This window comes from Physeter macrocephalus, chromosome 2 (assembly GCF_002837175.3).
Source record: "Physeter macrocephalus isolate SW-GA chromosome 2, ASM283717v5, whole genome shotgun sequence".
Taxonomy (NCBI): domain Eukaryota; kingdom Metazoa; phylum Chordata; class Mammalia; order Artiodactyla; family Physeteridae; genus Physeter; species Physeter macrocephalus.
The window spans coordinates 22,373,059-22,398,058 of NC_041215.1; the positions used below are offsets into that span (position 1 = coordinate 22,373,059).

The 25,000-nt window shown below is 59.3% G+C and overlaps 2 protein-coding genes and 1 long non-coding RNA gene across 4 annotated transcripts in view; 1 reads left to right on the forward strand and 2 right to left on the reverse strand.

Annotated features, from left to right (window-relative positions):
- Positions 1-2,495: 2,495 nt before the first annotated feature.
- On the reverse strand, positions 2,496-8,026 carry LOC129391701 (uncharacterized). Of its 2 annotated transcripts, none has more exons than XR_008616338.1 (3): positions 7,756-8,026; positions 5,138-5,340; positions 2,496-3,823 (listed from the first exon to the last, which is right to left on the reverse strand). It is a non-coding gene; the product is annotated as an uncharacterized lncRNA (long non-coding RNA). The 2 variants fall into 2 exon arrangements; XR_008616339.1 differs by lacking the exon at positions 7,756-8,026 and adding an exon at positions 7,458-7,732.
- A 15-nt stretch (positions 8,027-8,041) lies between these two features.
- MOB3A (MOB kinase activator 3A) lies at positions 8,042-24,102 on the reverse strand (the record flags this gene model as incomplete). The annotated part of the gene is made up of 3 exons (XM_024134250.3): positions 23,894-24,102; positions 12,760-13,283; positions 8,042-8,427 (listed from the first exon to the last, which is right to left on the reverse strand). Coding segments are annotated over exons 2-3 (807 nt in total), but the record flags the coding sequence as incomplete, so codon positions are not given.
- A 319-nt stretch (positions 24,103-24,421) lies between these two features.
- The window catches only part of LOC102988225 (izumo sperm-egg fusion protein 4), a 3,948-nt gene continuing 3,369 nt past the window's right edge, over positions 24,422-25,000 (forward strand). Inside the window, exons 1-3 of the mRNA XM_028495378.2 lie at positions 24,422-24,656; positions 24,739-24,819; positions 24,936-24,994. Coding sequence (XP_028351179.2) covers positions 24,443-24,656; positions 24,739-24,819; positions 24,936-24,994 — 354 coding nt within the window. The 5' untranslated portion in view covers positions 24,422-24,442. The remainder of the gene's footprint in view (positions 24,657-24,738; positions 24,820-24,935; positions 24,995-25,000) is intronic.

Consider the following 25,000-nt stretch of genomic DNA (forward strand, 5'->3'; position numbering starts at 1 on the left):
GTGGAGAAGCCACCGACAAGGGCTTAGTGCGACGGAGGAGCTGAGACATTTTCCTTTTATTTTTTATTTTAATTAAAAAAATATTTATTGGCTTCCCTGGTGGCGCAGTGGTTGAGAGTCCGCCTGCCGATGCAGGGGACGCGGGTTCGTGCCCCGGTCCGGGAGGATCCCACATGCCGCGGAGCGGCTGGGCCCGTGAGCCATGGCCGCTGAGCCTGCGCGTCCAGAGCCTGTGCTCCACAACGGGAGAGGCCACAACAGTGAGAGGCCCGCATACCACAAAAAAAATATATATATATAACCCATGGACCAGCAGAATTGGCAAATTTTAGGAGGTTGTTAGAAATGTAAACCCTGCCCCAGACGTACAGAATCAGAATCTATTGTTTAAAGAGATTTCCAGGTGATTAAAAAAATATATATATTTTATTTATTTGGCTGTGCTGGATCTTATTCGCGGCATGTGGGATCTAGTTCCCTGACCAGGGATCGAACCCGGGCCCCTTGCGTTGGTAGTGAGGAGTTTTAGCCACTGGACCACCAGGGAAGTCCCCATTTTCCTTTTAGTTGATCTTGAATTAGAAGTGAAACAGCCACCTGTGGCTAGTGGCTGCTATACGGGACAGCATGGGACACTAGGACAATGCCTGCCCCAGTTTGGAAGTTTCCAGTAGCACGGGGCTCCTGGTTTTCCAAGATGGCCCTACTCAACAGTTCTCCACTTCCTGGAAGAACATCCCTTCCCGGTACACCAGAGGTTGCCTTCTTTGTCACCTTCATTGGGATGATACGAATCCACAGTCATGTCTAAGTGGCAGCCTCTCCCATGCTGACCGGGAAGGAACCGGGCCAGCTGGTCTTGTACAAGCAACACAACTGGTTTCTTCTGCCACTGCCCTGGCTGACCAGACTTCCAGACACCAGTTCCTGCCCCCCACTACCTCTCCTGGTTGGATAAGTTTTGGGGTGAACTGTCCTGTTAAGATGAGTGATTCTCAGGCCCGTGGAGGGAAGAGTTGCTCAGAAGCTGGCCTGGCTAATTCTTGCATTCCAGGCAGCCCGTCAGCGGGTCCCAGGCCTTCTGTGTGCGAAATATTTCCTTCTAAAGGGTGTGTGAGTTTCCCGTGGCGGCTCTAACAAGTCACCACAAACTCAGTGGCTTAAATAATACGAATTTATTCCCTTAAAGTACTGGAGGTCACAAGTCCAAAATGGGTCTCACGGGGCTAAATGCAGGCGTGGGCAGGGCTGGTCCTTCTGGAGGCTCCAGGGCAGCATCGGTTCCCGCCTTTTCCAGCTTCTAGAGGCGCCGCATCCCTGGCTCGCGGCCCCTCCGCCATCCTCACAGCCAGCAGCGCAGCATCTGCCGTCTCTCTCTGCCTCTGACCCTCCCGCCTCCCTCTTGTAAGGACCCTGGGATGACGCTGGGCCCCCCGGGGAATCCAGGGTCACCCCCACCCCTATCTCAGGGGCCTCAACTTAATCCCACCTGCGAAGTCCCCTCTGCCCCGTGAGGTGACATATCCACAGGTCCTGGGACCGGGATGTAGATGGCTTCGGGGTCTGTTGTTCCAAATCACAGCTCCCCAAACTTTAAAATGGTCCCGGAAACCTCTGTGGTGCATTTGCAAAATCAAGGGGTAAGGAAACAGCGGCTTCTTTAGAAGGTATTTACAAGTGATGGGAAGTCCCCCCAAGTCACTCTTGTCTGTCCGATGGAGACGGCACGCCCTCTAGGGGCAGGAAGGTCTGGAGCACAGGCCCCAACCCGCCTGGCAAAAGACCATCCTGGGGCTTCCCTGGTGGCGCAGTGGTTGAGTCCGCCTGCCGATGCAGGGGACACGGGTTCGTGCCCCGGTCCGGGAGGATCCCACATGCCGCGGAGCGGCTGGGCCCGTGAGCCATGGCCGCTGAGCCTGCGCGCGTCCAGAGCCTGTGCTCCGCGACGGGAGAGGCCGCAACAGTGAGAGGCCCGCGTACAGCAAAAAAAAAAAAAAAAAAAAAAGACCATCCTGTCAGCCCCACGACCCCTGAGAGTAAGTAACCCGTTCCCATTCCTCACATACAAGAGATTTTTGGCGTAAACTCATGTGTCAAGGTCACAGGATAGTTAGGACGGGGCTGAGACAGAAAAGACCCCTCTGTCTGTTCCCACTCGGTTCAAAGTTTTCTGGAACCTTCTTTACGTAGCAAAGAGGCAACAGTTACAATCATGTTTGCTGAGTGCCGAAAGCATGAAAGCAACGTGAGACAAAGCAGAAACGGGAGAGGGAGTGGGCGCCTCCTCAACCTGCTTTCCAGACACTGGTTCATCAGCCCCGCCCTGCACCCCGTGGAATTCTAATCCCACTGATATTCTGTGCATCTGTTTATCTACATGGGACACTCTGGGGGGCCACAAACTGTTGTGACATCTAAGGTTTCTTTGCCACTTGGGGACGTGTCCCAGTGCCAGACCCTCCCACCAGGAAGACAGAAATGACAACCAGCAGGTGCAGCTAAGGAGACACATGATTTATTCTGATGGTCCTGTGGGAACGCCCACGGGCACGGCAGGGTGGGCAGGGGAGCCCCCCTCCAGCCCCGCCACCTTTCCAACCTGGCTGGTGACCTGAGTGGCACAGTGGTTACGGCATTTGGTCGTGGTTCTGCATTTAAGAGGAGCTACACGCGACCGGGCGGTTCCCTGCAGTCTTCCCAGGACTACGGGAGCGGGACCCCGGCAACTTCTGGAAGGACCGAGGCCCAGGTTGTTAATTGCACTTGTTGGGTGTTGGTGTCGGGTGGCGGCCCCGTCTCCCCGTGAGCGTCCCAGACGCCCAGAGGTACTCGGAGCTGGTGTGGTCCAGGCGGGTAGGACCGCCACAGCGGAAGGCCACGGAGGATGCTGTGCGCGGGTGGGGCGCGAGCGGGCGGGGCCCCCAAGCTTCTGCGGGGGGGGCGGTGCTGGGATTTGGTCCCGGAGCCACGGAGGGCCACGCTGACAAAGGGTTTCGATAGGAGGTTGGCAGGCGTGTGAAGCAAGGCCAAGTCCGGCTAAACATTCGGCGAAACTCAAAGGTCCCAAAGCGGGGGAGAGGCGTTCCCTGGCAGAATCGTACTGCTATTCACGACGGAAAGGGGACATTTTTCTAGAGAGGAGGGGGATCGCTCCTTGTAGGTAAAAAAACCTTTTTTCTTCTGGTAACATCTCACGGTGGTCGTAAATGCAGCTAGACGAATTCAATCTTTTATGCGACATGAAGGGGCTCCAGGACACCTGGGATGTGGGCGTGGGCTCAGGAAGCTGGCACAGGAGCCTAAGGGTCCCAGAGGTACCGCGGGACGGAAGTGGCCGTGGGGGAGGACGCGGGGAGGACGCAAGCCGAGCGCTCGTACCACTCGGAACCTGGCCTGGGCCGCAGCGGGAAGCGCTGCGGGGTCTCAGCCTCGCTGACGGGGGCCTGGTCACCCACGGCCGAGCAGGCGGGCCGGTGCAAGAGACAGACCCGAGTGGGGCCAGCCTCCGGGCAGGTGCAAGAGGTTTGCAAACGAAGTGGGTTTTCCCGGTTGCTCACAACACATGGAATCACAGAGTTCAAGTTCTATCTATCTCCCCCGTGCTGGCCGAGGAGACTGGGGCTCACGGAGGCTCAGACCCACGGGTGCTGCCACCTTGGGATCGAGAGAGGACGCAGCCCAGACAGCACAGAATTTGCTGGGCTAGAAAATACGGGTCCCTGTTCTGGAGACGTGGCCCTCAAGTGGGACTGTCCCCCGGGCGCGGACTCGGTGACAACGGGGCCGAGGGCTCTCAGTGGCACATCCGTGCAGTCATTTCCTTCTGTTAAGAACAAGCAGGACATCAGGAAATCACACAGGAAATCGGGGGACGCAGTCTCATGGGGGGCCTCAGGCCTCACTTAAAGCAAATCTTACGAAATATAGAGCAGACGGCAGCGCGCCTCAGGCTGGGGCGCAGACTCCTTCTGTGAAGGGTCCCACAGTCCCTGTGTCCAGAAAGAGCTAACTCTAAGCATCAGTGTGGGACAAATGACCATGAGATTAGGGCACTGAGTTAAACAAAAGTGAGCTGATGACAAAACTGCACACGATGATTTTTAGTATTTGGTGAGATTCACATAAAAGGAACTGTGGTAAAGAGGCATTCACCTCCACAAGGGTGCACAACCCCTCCTCTAGTTCCAGAACATTCCACCACCCCAGAGGAAAACCCCAACCTCACTAAGCATGCGCACTGTAACTTTAACTCTGGAAAAATGTTTACTGACAGGCAGAGCCTGCAAGGGAATATACAAAAACGAGAAAGTTCTGTGAAGGTGTTTTCAGAGATTTTTTAAAGTTGTAAAAGAATAGGGGCTGGGGCTTCCCTGGTGGCGCAGTGGTTAAGAACCCACCTGCCAATGCAGGGGACAGGGGTTCGAGCCCTGGGCCAGGAAGATCTCACATGCCGCGGAGCAGCTAAGCCCGTGCGCCACAACTGCTGAGCCCACATGTTGCAACTACTGAAGCCCGCGAGCCTAGAGCCCGTGCTCCGCAATGAGAAGCCACCGCACCTCAACGAAGAGTAGCCCCCGCTCGCTGCAACTAGAGAAAGCCCGCAAGCAGCAACGAAGACCCGACGCAGCCAAAAATAAATAAATAAAAATAATAATTTTTTTTAAAAAAAGAAATAAATAAAGTGGGTTAGTGGTTACAGGGGCTGGGGAGGAGGATGGGGGTGACTGATGGGGATGCGGCTTCTTTTGGGGTGATGGAAGGAAGGTTCTGGAACTGGATAGAGGTGGCAGTTGCCCAGCCCTATGAATGTGCTAAACACCACTGAATCGTTGACTTCACGATAGCTAATTTTAAGTTATGCAAATTTTACCTCAATTAAAACCAAAAAAACCCTTGTTCTCCGCAGGCAGGGGACGGGGGGTGGGGGGGTGGGGGGGGGTGGGGGGGGGTGGAGGAGGTGTAGGTGGGGACAGGCACCCAGAGGCCCATCTGTTTCTCCCACAGGGAAGCGGGGGCAGCTGCAGGCAGGAGCCCCTCTGGGCTGCGCGAAGGGGTGACCCGCCCGCCCGCGCCCCGATGGGCGTGCAGCCCCAGGACAGGGGGCACTCGCCTCCCCACGACGCCCTGACCCGCTCACCAGCGGCTCCAGCTCCTTGGTGTCGATGAGGCCAAACTCCGTGACAAAGTAGTAGAAGTGCTTATAGCAGGTGTTGACGTGCGCCTCCGAGCCCAGCTGCGCGATGCGGTCGAAGTGGTGGATGTAGACGTGCACGAACACGCGGAAGAGCCGCGACAGGATCTTCTTCACCACCTGCAGGAAGTTCTTGGGGAACGGCGTGCCTGCAGAGGCAGCAGGGGCAGCTCAGCTAGGACGCGGCCCCAGCTGCAGGCGCGAACCCCTCTCTGTGGGACCCCGGGCCTGGGAAGACCACTTCTCGGCTCCCTAACAGTGGCTGGGGGCAGGGCGGGACTCCGGCAGATAGAGCGCCAGGACTGCGGCCCAGCGTCCCAGACCCCCGCAACCCCGGTCTGGCCAGCTGTGGACACGCCATCCCGCTTCCGGTGGCTCACAGGCTTCTGTGTGTGTCTGTCTCCAGTTACGTTTATTTTTTGGAATAGAACTGGAGAACCCATAAAAACCTATGTTTTGGCCTTTGACATTTTTCACTTAATACACTTCTCTCTCTCCAGCGTATGTTTCATGACATCACTTAAAGTTGAATGTACATATCCTAACTTAATTGCATGCATACACTATATTGCACTTTATTGTCCAATTACTGAATTTAATTTCTTTTTTTTTTTTTTTTTTTTTTTTTCCGGTACGCGGGCCTCTCACTGTTGTGGCCTCTCCCGTTGCGGAGCACAGGCTCCGGACGCGCAGGCGCAGCGGCCGTGGCTCACGGGCCCAGCCGCTCCGCGGCACGTGGGATCTTCCCGGACCGGGGCACGAACCCGCGTCCCCTGCATGGGCAGGCGGACTCTCAACCACTGCACCACCAGGGAAGCCCTATTTCTATTTTTTAAAGTGTATTTATTATTCATTTTGGCCGCGCTGGGTCTTTGCTGTGGCGCGCTGGCTGTAGAGCGCTTGGGCTCAGTAGTCGCAGCGCGTGGGCTTAGCTGTGGCAGGTGGGATCTTAGTTCCCTGGCCAGGGATCGAACCCGGGCCCCCTGCACTGGGAGCGTGGCGTCTCGGCCACTCTGCCACCAGGAGGCCCCTCTGTTTTCTAAACCGCGGTGACACACAGGTACCGAGGGACTGGCGGACCCAGCCCTCCTCGGGCGTTAGTCTGCGCCCCCCACGTGCTCGCCCGCTCCCACCTCGTGTCCTCTTCGTCCCACAGGGCAGATGCCACGCATTCGCTCCACCTGACCGGCACTACCAGGGTGGACCGGCCCCAGTCCTTCCAGAGAGGGGCTCCCGAGCTGGCAGCCCAGGGGGAGGAGCACAAAGGTGCCACCCAGCGTGAGGAAAGCCACGGCGCACAAGGCACGCGCTTCCGGAAGATGGAGCGGTCAGCTGCTGGACGGTGCTGTGCTTCACAGCCCTGTGGTCGGTGAGCAAAGGCCCCAAAGACGTGCAGGCAAGTGCCGGAGATCCGTGCGCAGGGCGGCGTCACGGGATGGCGTCTGCGGTGAGACGGGGAACAGCCCAGCCCAAGTGGGAGGTGGAAGACGAGCCCACGCGGCGCCTCACACCGGGGAAAGGTCCCAGGCCTGTGGGCGCGAGGCGAACGGGAAAGACGCTCCCACGAACGTGCGCCTTCCCAGCTCCCGTCCCGCTCCCTCCTGCGTGTCCCGGTGGGCGTGACAGCTGATGGGACTGGTATTCCATCGGCCGGAAGCGCCTGTGAACGTCTGTTACAGGTGGACAGGGCCCGGCGGCTCCAGGGATCTACCTCTGCGGAAGGCTCATTCAGCATCAATGAGGCCTCTGGGTTTTCTCCCTCCACCCGACCGGAGAAAAAAGGCTAAACAAAAGGAATGCTCCACTCTCGAGAGACGACCACGTTCACGGGGCATCTCAGGAGCACACGCCGTCTTGAAGACCTGGGAAAGCCACTTGGTGGGACGGTGGTCTCCAGGGCATGGGGATCCCCATAAGGGAAGTCCCCCTAACAGTGTCAGGAACTCAGAGGGAGCGCAGAGCCCATGGCAGGCAGAGGAAGGCGAGCACAGCGTGTGGCTGGCACCAGCCACCCGGGGTCCCGGGCCCAACGAGGCTAAGGCCCTGCCCTGCCCCCTCTCCTGGGAGAGGGATGCCAGGAGTCACCGAGGTCACCCTGGGCCATCCTGGGTGGAGGGGGAGCGGCAGCCCCGTAGGAGAAGGGCCTAGAAACAGAAGATTCTGGGACTGCACTGCCCACACCTGCCACGATGCCCTCACACAGGGGTCACAAATCCGGCCCACCGCCCACTTCTGTAAATAAAGTTTTATTGGAACGCAGGCTCACTCCTTATGCACCCTTGTCTGTTTATATATCGTCCACGACAGCTTTCAGACTACACAGCAGATCCGCGTAGCTGAGACAGACCATCTAGAGGGAAAAGCCGCGAAGATTTACTGACTGACCTTTTACGGGAAAAGTCTGTGAAAGAACTTTTCTTTTACGGGAAAGAACCTGGGTCTAAGCTCAAGAGCGTGGGCAGGTGGCTCTGGGGCCCGAGTGGATGCTCAGGTTGAGTGGAACCAGCACCGGAGGTAGGACGAACTCCGGACCCGCCCTTCCTTCGCCCGGCCACAAATCTCACCTTGAGGAGCGCGGCAGGCTCTGAGGAGCACCACAGGTGAGCAAAGAGAAGCGTTCCAGTCCGCGTGCCTGGCTGGGCGGTCGAACCAAGGCGAGGGGTGAAGCCGGCCCCGGGGTCCGTGGACAGGGCTGGAAGGTGTGGCCCTGGCCAGGTGGCCAGAGGAAGGCGCCAGCAGCCACAGAACCCACTGTGGCCGTGTGGCAGAGGGCTCTGACCCCTGCCGGGCAGCTGAGTGGCGTCTGCCAAGGTCGCGTCTCTCGCCCTTCTCGTGCTTTCCTCTTTGGAGGAGGTGTAGGTGGGGACAGGCACCCAGAGGCCCATCTGTTTCTCCCACAGGGAAGCGGGGGCAGCTGCAGGCAGGAGCCCCTCTGGGCTGCGCGAAGGGGTGACCCGCCCGCCCGCGCCCCGATGGGCGTGCAGCCCCAGGACAGGGGGCACTCGCCTCCCCACGACGCCCTGACCCGCTCACCAGCGGCTCCAGCTCCTTGGTGTCGATGAGGCCAAACTCCGTGACAAAGTAGTAGAAGTGCTTATAGCAGGTGTTGACGTGCGCCTCCGAGCCCAGCTGCGCGATGCGGTCGAAGTGGTGGATGTAGACGTGCACGAACACGCGGAAGAGCCGCGACAGGATCTTCTTCACCACCTGCAGGAAGTTCTTGGGGAACGGCGTGCCTGCAGAGGCAGCAGGGGCAGCTCAGCTAGGACGCGGCCCCAGCTGCAGGCGCGAACCCCTCTCTGTGGGACCCCGGGCCTGGGAAGACCACTTCTCGGCTCCCTAACAGTGGCTGGGGGCAGGGCGGGACTCCGGCAGATAGAGCGCCAGGACTGCGGCCCAGCGTCCCAGACCCCCGCAACCCCGGTCTGGCCAGCTGTGGACACGCCATCCCGCTTCCGGTGGCTCACAGGCTTCTGTGTGTGTCTGTCTCCAGTTACGTTTATTTTTTGGAATAGAACTGGAGAACCCATAAAAACCTATGTTTTGGCCTTTGACATTTTTCACTTAATACACTTCTCTCTCTCCAGCGTATGTTTCATGACATCACTTAAAGTTGAATGTACATATCCTAACTTAATTGCATGCATACACTATATTGCACTTTATTGTCCAATTACTGAATTTAATTTCTTTTTTTTTTTTTTTTTTTTTTTTTCCGGTACGCGGGCCTCTCACTGTTGTGGCCTCTCCCGTTGCGGAGCACAGGCTCCGGACGCGCAGGCGCAGCGGCCGTGGCTCACGGGCCCAGCCGCTCCGCGGCACGTGGGATCTTCCCGGACCGGGGCACGAACCCGCGTCCCCTGCATGGGCAGGCGGACTCTCAACCACTGCACCACCAGGGAAGCCCTATTTCTATTTTTTAAAGTGTATTTATTATTCATTTTGGCCGCGCTGGGTCTTTGCTGTGGCGCGCTGGCTGTAGAGCGCTTGGGCTCAGTAGTCGCAGCGCGTGGGCTTAGCTGTGGCAGGTGGGATCTTAGTTCCCTGGCCAGGGATCGAACCCGGGCCCCCTGCACTGGGAGCGTGGCGTCTCGGCCACTCTGCCACCAGGAGGCCCCTCTGTTTTCTAAACCGCGGTGACACACAGGTACCGAGGGACTGGCGGACCCAGCCCTCCTCGGGCGTTAGTCTGCGCCCCCCACGTGCTCGCCCGCTCCCACCTCGTGTCCTCTTCGTCCCACAGGGCAGATGCCACGCATTCGCTCCACCTGACCGGCACTACCAGGGTGGACCGGCCCCAGTCCTTCCAGAGAGGGGCTCCCGAGCTGGCAGCCCAGGGGGAGGAGCACAAAGGTGCCACCCAGCGTGAGGAAAGCCACGGCGCACAAGGCACGCGCTTCCGGAAGATGGAGCGGTCAGCTGCTGGACGGTGCTGTGCTTCACAGCCCTGTGGTCGGTGAGCAAAGGCCCCAAAGACGTGCAGGCAAGTGCCGGAGATCCGTGCGCAGGGCGGCGTCACGGGATGGCGTCTGCGGTGAGACGGGGAACAGCCCAGCCCAAGTGGGAGGTGGAAGACGAGCCCACGCGGCGCCTCACACCGGGGAAAGGTCCCAGGCCTGTGGGCGCGAGGCGAACGGGAAAGACGCTCCCACGAACGTGCGCCTTCCCAGCTCCCGTCCCGCTCCCTCCTGCGTGTCCCGGTGGGCGTGACAGCTGATGGGACTGGTATTCCATCGGCCGGAAGCGCCTGTGAACGTCTGTTACAGGTGGACAGGGCCCGGCGGCTCCAGGGATCTACCTCTGCGGAAGGCTCATTCAGCATCAATGAGGCCTCTGGGTTTTCTCCCTCCACCCGACCGGAGAAAAAAGGCTAAACAAAAGGAATGCTCCACTCTCGAGAGACGACCACGTTCACGGGGCATCTCAGGAGCACACGCCGTCTTGAAGACCTGGGAAAGCCACTTGGTGGGACGGTGGTCTCCAGGGCATGGGGATCCCCATAAGGGAAGTCCCCCTAACAGTGTCAGGAACTCAGAGGGAGCGCAGAGCCCATGGCAGGCAGAGGAAGGCGAGCACAGCGTGTGGCTGGCACCAGCCACCCGGGGTCCCGGGCCCAACGAGGCTAAGGCCCTGCCCTGCCCCCTCTCCTGGGAGAGGGATGCCAGGAGTCACCGAGGTCACCCTGGGCCATCCTGGGTGGAGGGGGAGCGGCAGCCCCGTAGGAGAAGGGCCTAGAAACAGAAGATTCTGGGACTGCACTGCCCACACCTGCCACGATGCCCTCACACAGGGGTCACAAATCCGGCCCACCGCCCACTTCTGTAAATAAAGTTTTATTGGAACGCAGGCTCACTCCTTATGCACCCTTGTCTGTTTATATATCGTCCACGACAGCTTTCAGACTACACAGCAGATCCGCGTAGCTGAGACAGACCATCTAGAGGGAAAAGCCGCGAAGATTTACTGACTGACCTTTTACGGGAAAAGTCTGTGAAAGAACTTTTCTTTTACGGGAAAGAACCTGGGTCTAAGCTCAAGAGCGTGGGCAGGTGGCTCTGGGGCCCGAGTGGATGCTCAGGTTGAGTGGAACCAGCACCGGAGGTAGGACGAACTCCGGACCCGCCCTTCCTTCGCCCGGCCACAAATCTCACCTTGAGGAGCGCGGCAGGCTCTGAGGAGCACCACAGGTGAGCAAAGAGAAGCGTTCCAGTCCGCGTGCCTGGCTGGGCGGTCGAACCAAGGCGAGGGGTGAAGCCGGCCCCGGGGTCCGTGGACAGGGCTGGAAGGTGTGGCCCTGGCCAGGTGGCCAGAGGAAGGCGCCAGCAGCCACAGAACCCACTGTGGCCGTGTGGCAGAGGGCTCTGACCCCTGCCGGGCAGCTGAGTGGCGTCTGCCAAGGTCGCGTCTCTCGCCCTTCTCGTGCTTTCCTCTTTGGTAGGATCACTAGGGTTTGCTTCCGTGGGCGAGGCGCTGACTAGAGGCCCTCAGGGTCTGAGGGCTAGGCTGTGCACCGCTCAGGAGCCGGGGAGGCTTCGGGGGTCCCAGCAAGGCGGGGAGCACGTGCAGACGTGGACCCTGCAAACTGGTGGGGGGCTGCCCAGGAATCTCTATCTTGGGAGAGTGATGATTCCGGGACGGCCTTTTCCCACATGAGTCCCTGAAAACCCCACCAGGGTCAGCCTGGTTCGGCGTACCGACGGCGGGCGAGAAACTTAACGAGGCAGAGAGCACGTCAGCGGCCAAGAGCTGGGCCCGAGGCCTGCGCACTGGCTGGTGGTTTGCCAGGAAGCCGTGTCGCCCCGGTGAACGTGAGAACGACATCTACCATCGCCCGGGGCTGCCAGGACAAGTTACCACCTGCTCAGTGGCTCAGAACAACTCATACGGGTTCTCCCACAGCCGACACGGTGCCCCGGGGCCGAAGTGCGGGCGTGGGCAGGGATGGGTCCTCCGGGGGCTCCAGGGAGAACCCGTTCCTGCCTTTTCTGGGCTCACAATCCCTTCCTCCTCCCGTCGCTTCACTGCCTTCTGCTCTCCTGGGTGTCTAGTCTCGCTCCGTCTCCCTCTTGTTAGGACCCTTGTGATGACATTTAGGGCTCACCCAGATAATCCAGAATAATCTCTCCATCTCAAGATCCTTAACTTGAAGCAAAATGTAGCCCCTCCACACACGGGAGCATCACTCAGCCACGCAAAGGGGTGAAGCCCTGACACTCGCTACCACGTGGACGGACCCTGAGAACGCGACGCTCAGCGAGAGAAGCCAGACGCAGAAGGACGCACAGGGTGTGATTCCACTGATGGGAAACGTCCAGAACAGGCACATCCAGAGACAGAGTGTATTCCTGGTCGTCAGGGGCTGGGGAGGGGGTGGGGAGTGACTGCTGATGGGGACGGGCTTCTTTTAGGGTGACGGGTTTATTTATTTATTTTATTATTATTATTTTTAAAATTTTTGGCCACACTATGCAGCATGTGGGACTTTAGTTCCCCGACCAGGGACCGAACCCGCACCCCATGCATTGCAAGGCAGATTCTTAACCACTGGACCACCAGGGAAGTCCCAGGGTGATGGGTTTAGACAGAGCTGATAGCTGCATGAAGCTGTAACTGTCCTAAAATGACACCAAACTGTGCACTTTAAGTGGGTGGGTTTTCCGGGGTGTGGATTCCATCCTGATAAAGCTGTTATGAAAAGAAGATGAGGACTTCCCTGGTGGCGCAGTGGTTAAGAATCCGCCTGCCAATGCAGGGGACACAGGTTCGAGCCCTGGTCTGGGAAGATCCCACATGCCGCGGAGCAACTAAGCCCGTGCGCCACAACTGCTGAGCCTGTGCTCTAGAGCCCGTGCGCCACAACTGCTGAGCCCACATGCCTAGGGCCCGTGCTCCACAAGAGAAGCCACCGCAATGAGAAACCCGCGCACCACAACGAAGAGCAGCCCCGGCTCGCCGCAACTAGAGGGAGCCTGCGTGCAGCAACGAAGACCCAACGCAGCCAAAAATAAATAAAGAAAAAGAGAATTAAAAAAAAAAAAAGAAAAGAACACGGAAGCGCAGAGACTCACCGACGTTGGTGGGGAAGACGTCCTCGCTGTTGATCTGCACCTCGATCCAGTCCATGAGCAGGTCCATGTAGCGGGGGGCCGACAGTGCCGTGGGCCGCCGGAACCTGTGCTCGTCCTGCCAGCGGTACTCATACTTGGGGCCGCCTGACATGACGGGGCAGGAGCGCTCGGTGCAGCCGTCACTGATGGTGCCGTAGATGAGGTTGACGCGGTTGAAGAAGTCGACCACGTGCACGGCCACCCAGTCGTTGAGCTCCTCGCCGGCGGGCAGCTGCACGGCCAGCTTCAGGTCTAGCCCCGCATTCAGCGACGCCTGCGCCTTCTTGTGCAGCTCGAAGCGCTGGGTGCCCGGCTCGAACTTGCGCTTGGGCCGGAAGGTCTTGTCCTTGTTGAAGACCTGCTTCAGGAAGGGGTTGGACATCTCCGGTGCGCGCTCAGGATGCCCCCCGCGAGGCCTCCACAGGGAGGGCCGGGCGGGACGCTCACGACGGGAAGGCCACCGGGCCCCCGGCTCTCCCCCAGACCTGGAACACACAAAGAGGAAGCACTGTCACCCTTCTCAGAACCCTGCTCTGGAAGCACCGGCGGCAGACTGGGGACACTCCCAGGACTTCTGGTTTTGAGTTTCACCAAAAGGGCGCACGGCACTGCCCCAGGCACATCCCCCCGCCTCAGAGCAGAAGACACTGAGCCGGGCCCTGCATCATCCTCTCCGCGCCCGGGGGCTTTCGGTAAAGCGGAGAGAGCTGCTAGCTCCCACACTCTGGCTGAGGGCGGCCCCCGCAGGCGAGGTGGTCTCTTCATCTCCACGAAGAGACGTCCACAGCCCTGGGACTGGCGAATGGATCTTATTTGGAGAAAGAGACTTTGCAGTCTTCGCAGATGTGATTGGGTCAAGGATCTTGGGATGCCCTCTTCCCGGATTATCCCCGTGGGCCCTAAATCCAATGATGAGTGTCCCTATAAGAGAAGACAGACACCCAGGGAAAGACCATGTGATAACGGACGCAGAGATGGGGTGATGTGTCTACAGGCTAGGGGACACCAAGGACTGCCAGCACCATTAGAGTCGGGAGAGAGGCCTGGGACAGATGCCCCCTCAGAGCCCCAGGGCGAACCAGCCCTGCCCACACCCCTCTGGGGCTTCTGGCCTCCGGGACTGGGAGGGGGTACATTCCTGCTGCCTCTCTGATCTTCCCTGTGTCTCGTGTCCCAATCTCGTCACTGGATTAGGGGCCGCCGTGACCCATCACGATCTCATCTCTCCATTGTGACATCCGCACAGACTCCATTTCCAAGGGGTGGATATGAATTTGGGGGGACACTATCCACCCCAGTGCACTAAGTAAAGATGCCTCTATGAGTTGTCTGGTTTCGTGACTGACGCTGCCCGTTTTGGGGGACGAGGCCCCGATACAGGGGCTGCAGCTGCCATGGCGCTGCCGTGATGCCCGGCCCCCCTCCGGCTCCTCCCGAGCCTTTGCCCTGCGCCGTCTCCTCTGTTACAAACCCCACGTCGGAGGGCAGGAAAGGATGAAGTCGAGCACAAGGAGCCCAGGTCGGGCTCGCGCTCGGGACTGGTCACGGGCGCCATCCCCGTCCCATTGCTGCTACGACGACAGCGCCGGCCCGCCGCCCCTGGCTCTCCATCTCCGGCCCGGGAGGTGCGCTTCCCCGGGAGTGTGGACCTGGCCGGCACGGGGGTGTCCCGGGCGCCCACCCAGGAGCAGCCGCAGAAGGGGAAGTCGGCCTAGAGGGGAAGCGGAAGCAGAGCCTCTGCACCGCCCAGGCCGGGCTGCACCGCACGCACCCGTGCACCCCTGTATGATGAATGACCACTTATCTGAAACGTTTTAATAAATCCCTCGGCAGTTGGTTTCTGGGCCCTGGGACCAGCAGCCTTGTCTGGTGGCCCGCCCTCCAGACTAGCACACTGTGTGGCAAACTGCCACACACTGAGGGGCTTCGAACAGCCCTCCTTCATTATCAGAAAGTTCTGGACGTCCCACATCTGAGCCGGGCCTCATGTGTCCTTGAGCAGGGACCCTGTCACCCCCCAGGCCCAGGGTGGCCCTGCAGAGAGGACGTCAACGCCACCAGGACGGCCTCAGTGACACAGAAGCCGTCCCAGGTGGGCAGGCCCAAGGCCGGCAGGTCTGGTCACCCCGGCTTTGGAGGACCCGTGTCCGCGGGTCCAGGCGGAGCGACCGGGGTGGGGAGGACCTCAGCAGATGGTTAGTAAGAGCTGAGGCACGACCCACCACATCCTGTAGGCCAGCGTCTCCTGCAGGCTCAGCCCTTCGACAGCTCGGAGGTCTGGAGACCCCCGCAGGCCCAGGGCTCCTGGTCTGGCCTTCAGCAGCTGCCTCTAGAATGTGAGCCTCTGGGTTAATTCCGGAGGCCGGACGGATGACGTCTAGGGCTCACGTCTAGGGCTCAAACCGGCGCTCTAGCCAGGGTGGTCCTGCCCCCAGGGCAGCAGAGCCAGGAGCAGGCAGACTCTAAGCGGTGAGAATTTACAAAGAAAAACGTTGCTCTGGCCTAAAGGGAGCTGGCACTGGAGCTGAGCCTTGAGAGCAGATCCTTCTGGAGCCCAGGGGTGGGGAGGGTGGGGCCCGATGGAAGGGGGCGGAGGAGACCGCAGCGTCTCTCCCCTCAGGGCGGGGGTGACCCTGACCCTACCTCCTCCTGTGTCCTCAGCGTGTCCACAGGGCCTGCTCACAGAGGGCTCAAAAAGAATCCAATGGGAAAGCATGGAGGAGGCCTCCCTGCCCTGGTTAGGGGAGAGGGCGTGGTCGGCAGGATAAGGGCCCCAGAGACACCCCCGTCCTGGTCCTGAGCCCCAAGGACGTGTCACCTCAAACGGCAGAGGGAACTCTGCAGACAGAGGTAAGTTGAGGCCCCTGAGATGGGGATGACCCTGGATTCCCTGCGGGTCCAGTGTCGTTACAGGGTCCTTATAAGAGGGAGGCAGGAGGGTCAGAGGCACAGAGAGACGGGAGAGGCTGCGCTGCTGGCTGTGAGGATGCAGGAGGGGCCGCGAGCCAGGGATGCGGCGCCTCTAGAAGCTGGAAAAGGCGGGAACCGATGCTGCCCTGGAGCCTCCAGAAGGACCAGCCCTGCCCACGCCTGGATTTAGCCCCGTGACGCCCGAGTCACACTCCTGAACTCCAGAACCGTGAGATAATAAATCTGTGTGGTTTTGGGCTACAAAGTCTGTGGTGACTTATTACAGCAGTCTTAGGAAACTCAGACAGAGGCTACGCAGATAATGCTAATGAGCGCTGGGCAAAATAACTTGCAGTTGATGTAACTGGGTTTGGTTACATGTGGGCCTGGGATCTTCTGTTCTCCCCGCTGGCAGGTAAAGCCCGCTCACACTTCTGGGCCCTGCTGGACACTACGGGTGTGGGAGGGTCAACTGGAGGCAGCATGAACTGTGCAAAACACAGGAGCTGAGCATCCGGGGACGGAGCCAGATGGACGGGAGGAGCTCCAGTGAAGAGCGGAGGGACCCACCTCCCCCCACGAGGACGGCCGTAATCAAAAAGGACGATCAACAGGGCTGGTGGGGACGTGGACCAGTCGGAACCCTCCCGCACTGCTGGTGGGAACGTAAATTGGGGCCACCGCTGCTGAAAACAGCCTGGCAGTTACCAAAACACGGTTAAATCTCACCCAGCGATTCTCTCCTGGGTGCCCAGCCAAGAGAAGTGACAACACATGTCCACACAAAAACCTGTGCATGTGCCCAGCAGCATGATTCACAACAGCCAAAAGGCAGAGACACCCAAATGCCCAGCAACGGGTGCACTGATCCACACCCGGGAACATCACTCAGTCGTGAAAAGGGGTGAAGCCCTGACCCTCGCTACAACGTGGATGGACCCTGAGAACACGACGCTCAGGGAGAGAAGCCAGACACAGAAGGACACACGGCGTGTGATTCCACTGATGGGAAACGTCCAGAACAGGCAGATCCGCAGACACAGAGAGTGGTTCCTGGTTGTCAGGGGCTGGGGAGGGGGATGGGGAGTGACTGCTGTTGACGATGGGGCTTCTTCTGAGGTGATGGAATGTTCTGGAACTAGACAGAGATGGTGGCTGCAAACGTTGTGAATGTACTGAAAACGCTGGAATGTACACGGGAAACAGGCGGAAAGTCCGGTATGTGAATGACAGTCCGTAAAGTTGCCATTTTTAAAGCGGGGCGCGGGGGACAAGCAGAGCAAGTGCAGGCCGAGCTGCTACCCCAGGCACCATAAAGAACTAAAGCAGTTTCCCTCTCAGCTCAAACTGAGGTCAGCACTACCTGTAAAATCTGTTTACCGTGAAAGGTAACAACACAAGCACGGAAAACTACATGGGATAAAAGGTGCAGTCACTGACGTGTCACAGAGTGAACACTCACTGCGTAAGGACCCCCCGGCAACGCAGCCGGAGGCCACCTGTGCTCTGGAGCAAGAAGGCCCCGTGCCTCGTCCACAGACCACAAGTGCCTTCGCGTCCTTCCCCAAAGCCATCATCACTTCCTGCCACCTTGGTTAACACCCAGTGAGGCATTCACAGTAACCCTCAGAACAAAACAGAACCCCCACTTTACAGATGGGAAGACTGAGGCCCAGACCTAGCACTGCTGACATCAGGGCCATCCCGGGCGCTGTGGGGGGTGGAGCAGCATCCCTGCCCGCATTCCCTCCATGCCAGGAGCTCCCCCCAGTCCTGAAGACCACAGATGTCCCCAGACATGGCCCAGTGTCCCCTGGGGGCAGCACCACCCTAGGTGAGAACCATGGGGTTAGAAGACGGTGACTCAGTACCACTAGTTAACGATGCGTAAATCGGCGCTAAGCCACGCAGCTGGCAGCGTGAGGAGTCGACCCCGCACCCTGGACCGTGGGGGTGAAGCCGTGGCTGCTTCTGCCCGCCATCCACCTCCACAGCCCCACCCCTCGGCTATTCGAGCTTCTGCCCGTCTCGTCCCAAACCCAGGGCCAGGTGCCCACTGGCCCGGGGCCGCTCCTGCACCAGGCGCCTCCGCAATGCCTGCAGGCCGGCTGGGTGCTTCCGGCTCCGACTCTCCCTGGTTTTCGGGGTGCGGGCAGGGATGCTGCGGGAAGGTGGTGCCTCCGAGAAGGGAATGCAGCTGAGTACAGGGTGCAGCCACAAATGCCCCACCTGCCCGCTTCTCTCCCGACATGGAGGACCTCAGACCCCGCAGGAGGCAAAGATTAAAAGAGGCCACCTGCCCCGACCCTGTGTTGCAGAGACTGACCATGTCCCCTGCGCCGGGCAGCCGGGACCCCTCTACGCGAGAGCATGGGCGCTGGACGCGTCGCGTGGGGACCCTGTGGCCCCACCTGTGACTGCAAACTTCCCAGGGGGCCGTGAACCTGCCCAGGTGATTAGTCTGCAAACCAGCCACTCTCAGGCCACTCGGCTGCAGGTCAAGGGACAGTGACCTTGTGCGGACCCACTAGCGACTCAAGCCGTCCTGCCCCATGCGCACCACCTGCCAGCGGCACGGACTGATTTCAGCCTCCAAACACCCTTCGGCCCGGGCTGAGCGCAGCCCCACTCTGGTCACGAGAAGACGAGGCGGGGTGCTCCCCGTCGTCCAGCCGGGGTGGGGCGGGGGGCGGAGAGCTGGGCCAGACCGGCCACCAAGCCCTGGCAGCTGCTTCTGTGCACCCATCCGCCCAGGTTCCTTATCCACCCTGCAGCCGGCCTTCTAACCCTCACAGAAACCACAGCGTCAAGAAAAACGCAGCCCGCTAGTGTCCCGCTGCTGCCTTCTATTGATTCTGGGGCCTCTCTGCGGACGGGTTTGGGAGTCTAACTCCCCATGATGTCACCTGGCGACGCGTGACCTGTCAGACAGGTGCGGCTGCGGGGTGGAGAGGAGGGCCTCGGGGAGGGGGCGGGGGCGACCCTGCGGCTCTATCCACAGCCTGTCATGTCATGCCATGGGCTGACCCATGCCAGGACAGTTCTGGAAGACAGGGCAGGGCAGCGGAAGGGGCTTGTAAGATTCCTGCCTGCCCTTCTGTCTCCTCAGAAAGTGGGAGGGTTTTTTTCCTAAGTGGAAGCAATGATTTTCTGAAAAACTTCCTGGATGGGCAAAGGTCCCATCAAAAGCAAAGAGCTTTCTATCAGAAACACATGCTCCCGCGGCCGCGGGGTGGCCGGCCACCGGAAAGTGCCTTTTCCTCGAGAAGCGTTGCCGCAGGTCAGGGCGCCCGGGAGTTGCAGCCCAACACCGCCCCGCCGTCCCAGGTACCGTCTCTGGGGCTGCTTTGTCTTGGTTCTTCCCAGAACACCTCCAAGGACGGCGGGACCGGGGGGAGCCAGGACAGGCTTCTCGGAATTCAGCGCTAAGGACTCCCCTGGTTCTTCCTGCAGACGAGATGCGTGTGGCACTCAAACTCTGAGAGTGACAACACCTAAGATGACAAAGCTACCCTCCCTGACACACACGCACCCCTGTTTTCTTCTAAGAACAAAATGAAACAGTTCCTGTAAGCAACTGCCGCACCTTGGCCCGGCGGCCACTTCCTTCCGGTGCTTCCACATCCTGCCCGGCCACCGCCGCCATGGGGACAGGCCCCAAGCTCGGAGGTCCCGCACGTTTTCGGTTGGCGTGTAAGCCCTGGTCCCTGGCCTGGAAGGCTGAGCGTCTGGCTGGAAGATGCTCACAGCCCAGGATCTGTCCTGTTAAAGATGGCTGCGCTCCAGAGCTGTCTTCCATCAACTAAATGTTTATATTTAAATACTGCGACTGCAGCCTGGGTGGGGAGGCTGCCCGCCATCCTGCAGGACACACACGAAAGCCAGGTGCTTTAGCGGGTTCTGTATATTCCAGCCCTCCTGATAATACTTTTTTTTTCTTTTTTATTTTACAAAAGCCAATTGAGATACAATTCACACAGCTATAAACTCCACCCTTTAAAAGTATACAATTCAATGGCTTTTAGAAAAATCATGGAGTATGCAACCATCACCACTATCTAATTCCAGAACATTCTCATCAGCCCACAAAGAAACCCCGTGCCCATCAGCAGTCACTTCTATCCCCCTTTATGGGCTAAATCACATTCCCCTGCCCCAAAAGACATGTTGAAGTCTTAACCCCCCAAACCTGTGAAGGGACCCTGTTTGGAAGTGGGGTCACTGCATATGTAATTCACTTAAGATGAGGTCACACTGGAGGACGGTGGGCCCTAGGCCAATGATTGCTGTCCTTATAAAAAGAGGGAGATCTGGACACAGACACCGGGAGACAGCCATGTGATGGAAGCAGAGATCGGGTGATGCGTCTACAAGCCCTACAAGCCAAGGAATGACCAGGATGGCCGGCCGCACCAGAAGCCGGGAGAGGCAGGAAGGACCCTCCCTGGGGCCTCTGAGAGCCCTGAGCCCACAGCAGAGAAGAGCTGGCCTGGGATCTAAACCTGGCTGTCCCCACGTCCACGGCCTTCACTCCACCCAGAGGGAGAGGGGCTGCCGGGTGCACACAGCCCAGCGCCACGATTCTCCTCCGAACCTCCTTCCTCAGTCTCAGTTCCCCATGGGGGCAAACGTGATTTTCTGTTCAACAGAACGATGTCACGGGGGGCGGGGGTGGGGGGGGCGGGATAGAAAGGAGAGAAACGCTGGGGGAGGTGGTGGGCGGTATGTCTGCGTAGGAGCCACACCTCTTCCTTCTGAGGACCCAGTCCGAGGCTGCAAGAGCCTTCACCGCGTGTTTAACTGACCCGAGTCCTGCGTGTCAGAAAGGGTAACGGACAAGAAACCGCGGCCCGATCTCCTGTCCACCGCGAGCTCCCCTTCGCTGGCTGCCCAAACTTCCTCTCAACATCAGGGTCCTCGGGATCTGGACCTGCCTGTGCGCAGACCCAGTCTGTGGGGAGGGCGTCCACCAAGGACCGCACTCTCTCCAGGCGCCGGCAAGAGCTCCTGCCCACGCTCAGCCGCAGCCGTGGGTCTCGAATGAGGCGACCCTTCCCCCAGGGGCCACGGGGGACGTCTGTGGTTGTCATGACTGGGGATGCTCCTGGCACCGAGTGGGTGGAGGTCAGGGAGGCTGCTCCCGCCCCACGGCGCCCGGCACGGCCCCCCCAGAGAGTGACCCTGCCCCGGATGTCTTATTTGGGACTCAGGAGCCGCAGGAATGACCACCTCCTTCCCAGAACTTGGTTTCTGAAGTCGCATTCGCCTCTTTTGCTTCAGCAATCTGAACCTCGCAATTCCAGGAAGTCAAGAGCAGGGCTTACCAGCTGGGGCATGTCCAAAAGTTCCCAGAGTAAAAACCCAGTTCCAAGCCGGCTGCCTGGGGAATTTTTGTTCAACTTCCATTTCGAGAAGCCCTGGACATGAGAGAGCAGCTCCCGGAATGATGGTAAATGGCTGACTTTTCCACGAACTCTGGCTGGCTTGGGAGTGTCATCACACATGAAACAGACTAGCTTAACCTTCTTAGGAATAAGAATCATCTAGAGTCCTGGAACTGAAACAGCACTTCCAAGAACCCCCCTCAGGGACTAAAATAACCACTTATGCTTTTGCTGAGAGACAGAGGTGATCTTAGAGCTCAGCTTGTCACAGCTATTTGGGGCACCTGGCGTGCGAACGCCACGGTCCAGATTTTCAAGATGACAGAGTTACTCTTCTCCTTTAGGGAGGTCCAAATAAAAAGCAAACTATCAAGCCACGAAGAGACACGAGGAACCGTAAACACCCACCACCAAGTGAACGAAGCCCGTCTGAGAAGGCGACACTGCGATTCCAACTCTGTGACGCTGTGGAAAGGGCAGAGCAGAAAAGGACCAGTGGTTGTGGAAGGCAGTGGGGGTGGGGGCTAAGGGACACATGAACGGGGGCCACGGGGGTTTTTAGGGAAGCGAAACTACTCCGTGTGATAAGATGATGGGTACATGTCAGTACACATTGTCTAAACCCAGAGAGCATACAACACCAAGAGTGAACCCAGGGGACTTCCCTGGTGGCGCAGTGGTTAAGAATCCACCTGCCAATGAGGGGCACACGGGTTCGAGCCCTGGTCCGGGAAGATCCCACGTGCTGCGGAGCAACTAAGCCTGTGCACCACAACTACTGAGCCTGCGCTCTAGAGCCCGCGGGCCACAACTACGGAAGCCCGCGTGCCACAACTACCGAAGCCTGCGCGCCTAGAGCCCGTGCTCCACAACAAGAGAAGCCACCGCAATGAGAAGCCCGCGCACCACAACAGAGTAGCCCCCGCTCGCCACAACTAGAGAAAGCCCGCACGCAGCAACGAAGACCCAACGCAGACAAAAATTAAAAAAATAATAATAATAATAATAAATGCCATGGAACACACTGAAATATAATGTACACCACGTATGTAATTTTTAACCTTTTGGTAGCCACAATGAAAAGTAAAAACTGAAAACAGTGACTTCAACATTGATAATATATACTATTTAACCCAAGAGCACCAAAACATCACTTCAACACCTAACAAACATAGAAAATATTAAGGAAATAATTTGCACACACTCCCCGCCCCACCCCCGCCTTAACACACAGAGTCTCCGGAAACTGGTGCATATCTTACACGAATGGCACATCTCATTTTGGACCAGCCACTTTTCGGGTGCTCACTAGCCATGCGGAGCCAGTGGCTGCTGCCCTGGACAGCCCAGCTCCGGGGCGGTTTAAAAGGGGAAAAGCCACCTGTCAGAGGACAGGAGCAATGGGATGGGTGCTGTCTGAGGTGGGCGCTGGATTCGGACCCCGGGGAGGGGAGAGGCTCTGGATCAGAGAAGGTTGAGGTTTGAGGTGAACAAACAAAGGGCGCCTCCGGAAGGGAGGGGAGAAACAGGGCGCCTCAGCGTGCAGGCAGGGGCGGGGCAGCCAGGACTTCCACTTGCTCCACTCCATAATCAGTACAACAGACACTGACAGGCTACCATGAACTTGGGGTGGGGGGAGGTGGGTGGACGGGTGCTCAGGGCTTTGGGAGGCTGCAGCGCCCTGTCCTGACACTGGCCAGGGCCAGGATTCTTGAGATCACTCCGCGCCGAGTCTGTAAAATGGGCTAATAAAAGCCCCTGAGGGGCTTCTCTGGTGGCGCAGTGGTTGAGAGTCCGCCTGCCGATGCAGGGGACACGGGTTCGTGCCCCGGTCCGGGAGGATCCCACATGCCGCGGAGCGGCTGGGCCCGTGAGACATGGCCGCTGAGCCTGCGCGTCCGGAGCCTGTGCCCCGCAACGGGAGAGGCCACAACAGTGAGAGGCCCGCGTACCACAAAAAAAAAACCAAAAAAACCCAAAAAAACCCTGAACTTTATGTTGCGCGGAGGGAAGAACAAAGAAGCCGCCGGCGGGGGCCACGTGTAACAGAAGCAAGCCCAAAATCACGAAAGTGCTGACAGGCAGTGGCGGTGAAATATGCAAAGTGCTCGCGCACCACGTACCAAAATTTATCCAAGTGTATGCTGTGAACGTGTGCAGTTCATTGCATGTCAGTTGAGCCTCTATAAAAGGTAAAAAAAAAAAAAAAAAAGATGCAAGGAGCAGAAGGTACATATGAATAAAGATTGGAAGACTCTTACCCCAAAATGAGCAGTGAGTGGCTCTCTGGGTGGGCGCACCACTGGCAAGTTATTTTCTGCTTTGTGACTCTCCGTCACAAAGACAATCACCCCGATCACACACCCCCTTCCTTCCTCAGTGACATTTTGTAAAATACATGGGCCTTTAAAGCAAACGCAAGCCCTACAGCCAGTGCACAGACGGAGCGGTGGAGTCAGTCGGTGGGCAGTGCTGACACGCAAACACCTCCCACTGCTCAGGGGTTCTGGGGACCAAGAAGCCTGCTTTCAGAGGGCGGGGTCCCGGTGTGCTGGGAGCTGTAAAATTCTGTGGACTTCCATCCACACCAGGAGGTGAGGTCCTGGTTACTGACACGGCCAGGGGGTGACCCCAAAGTGACACATGCAACCCCTAATTCCACCAAGGGCCACCACCGGCTCCCCTCCCCTGCGCTACCGTTCACCGCCTCTGAGGGGCCCGGTCTCCCCGCCGACCGCGGTCTCCTCTCCTGAGGAGCTCGGTCTCCCCAGCGCCCGCGGTCGTCTCTCTGAGTTACCCACCTGCCGCCTGCCGCCAGAAGAGTCGGGTCAAGCTCGCCGCTGAACCACGTCCCCGGGCCGCTGGCCAGCGTAGCCTCGCCGCCAGGCGGGAGAAACTCCGCGCACGACCACCCCGCCCCCCGGCCGGATATACTTCCGTTCCGGGCCCAGGCCTCCCCGGCTTCCGGGGAGGCCTGCGGTCGTTGCTTGCTCGTAGCGCGGGGCGGGGCCTCGAACAGAGGCCAGCCTGGAAGGAGGAGCTTGCGCCGGCCGATGGCGCATGCGTGGAGCGAGGTCGTGGGCGGGGCCAACAGTGAGGTGGAGCCTCACCGGGAGTGGCGGCTCGTGGGCGGGGCCTGAAAAAGGAACCGGCGCCCTCAGTTGTCCGTTGCGGGGGCGGGGCCTACGTCGGGGGCGGGGTGGAGGGGGGGGCGCGGCCCGGGCCCGAGAGGGCGTCGTTGGTTGGTGCCCGGCCGGGGGCGTGCCAGCAGACACCGTCGGTTGGTGCGCGGCGGAGGGGCGCGGCGCGGGAGGCGCCGTCTGTTGGCCGGCGGCGGGCGGGGGTGGGCCATGGCCCTGCTGCTGTGCCTGGCCTTGACAGCGGCGCTGGCCCGCGGCTGCTTGCACTGCCACGGCAACTTCTCGGAGAAATTCTCCTTCTACCGCCATCACGTGAACCTCAAGTCCTGGTGGGTGGGCGACATCCCCGTGTCGGGCTCGCTGCTCGCTGACTGGAGCCAGGACACAATGAAGGAGCTGCACCTGGCCATCCCCGCGGAGATCAGTGAGTGCGGGGCCCCGCCCGGGGGCACCCCCGGCCCAGCCAGACCCAGGCCCGCTCACACGCCTCCTCCTGCCGTCCCCAGCCCGGGAGAAGCTGAACCAAGTGGCGAACGTCGTGTACCAGAGGATGGATCAACTGTACCAGGGGAAGATGTATTTCCCTGGTAAGGGGGCGACCGCCGCGCATGGGGAACTGAGGCAGAGCCCACCCGCCCCAGGACACCTCAGGTCCGCCCGCCAACTGTGCGTGACCTCCCCCCTCTTGCCTTCCCGCCATCAGGGTATTTTCCCAACGAGCTGCGAGCTATCTTCCGGGAGCAGGTGCACCTCATCCAGAATGCCATC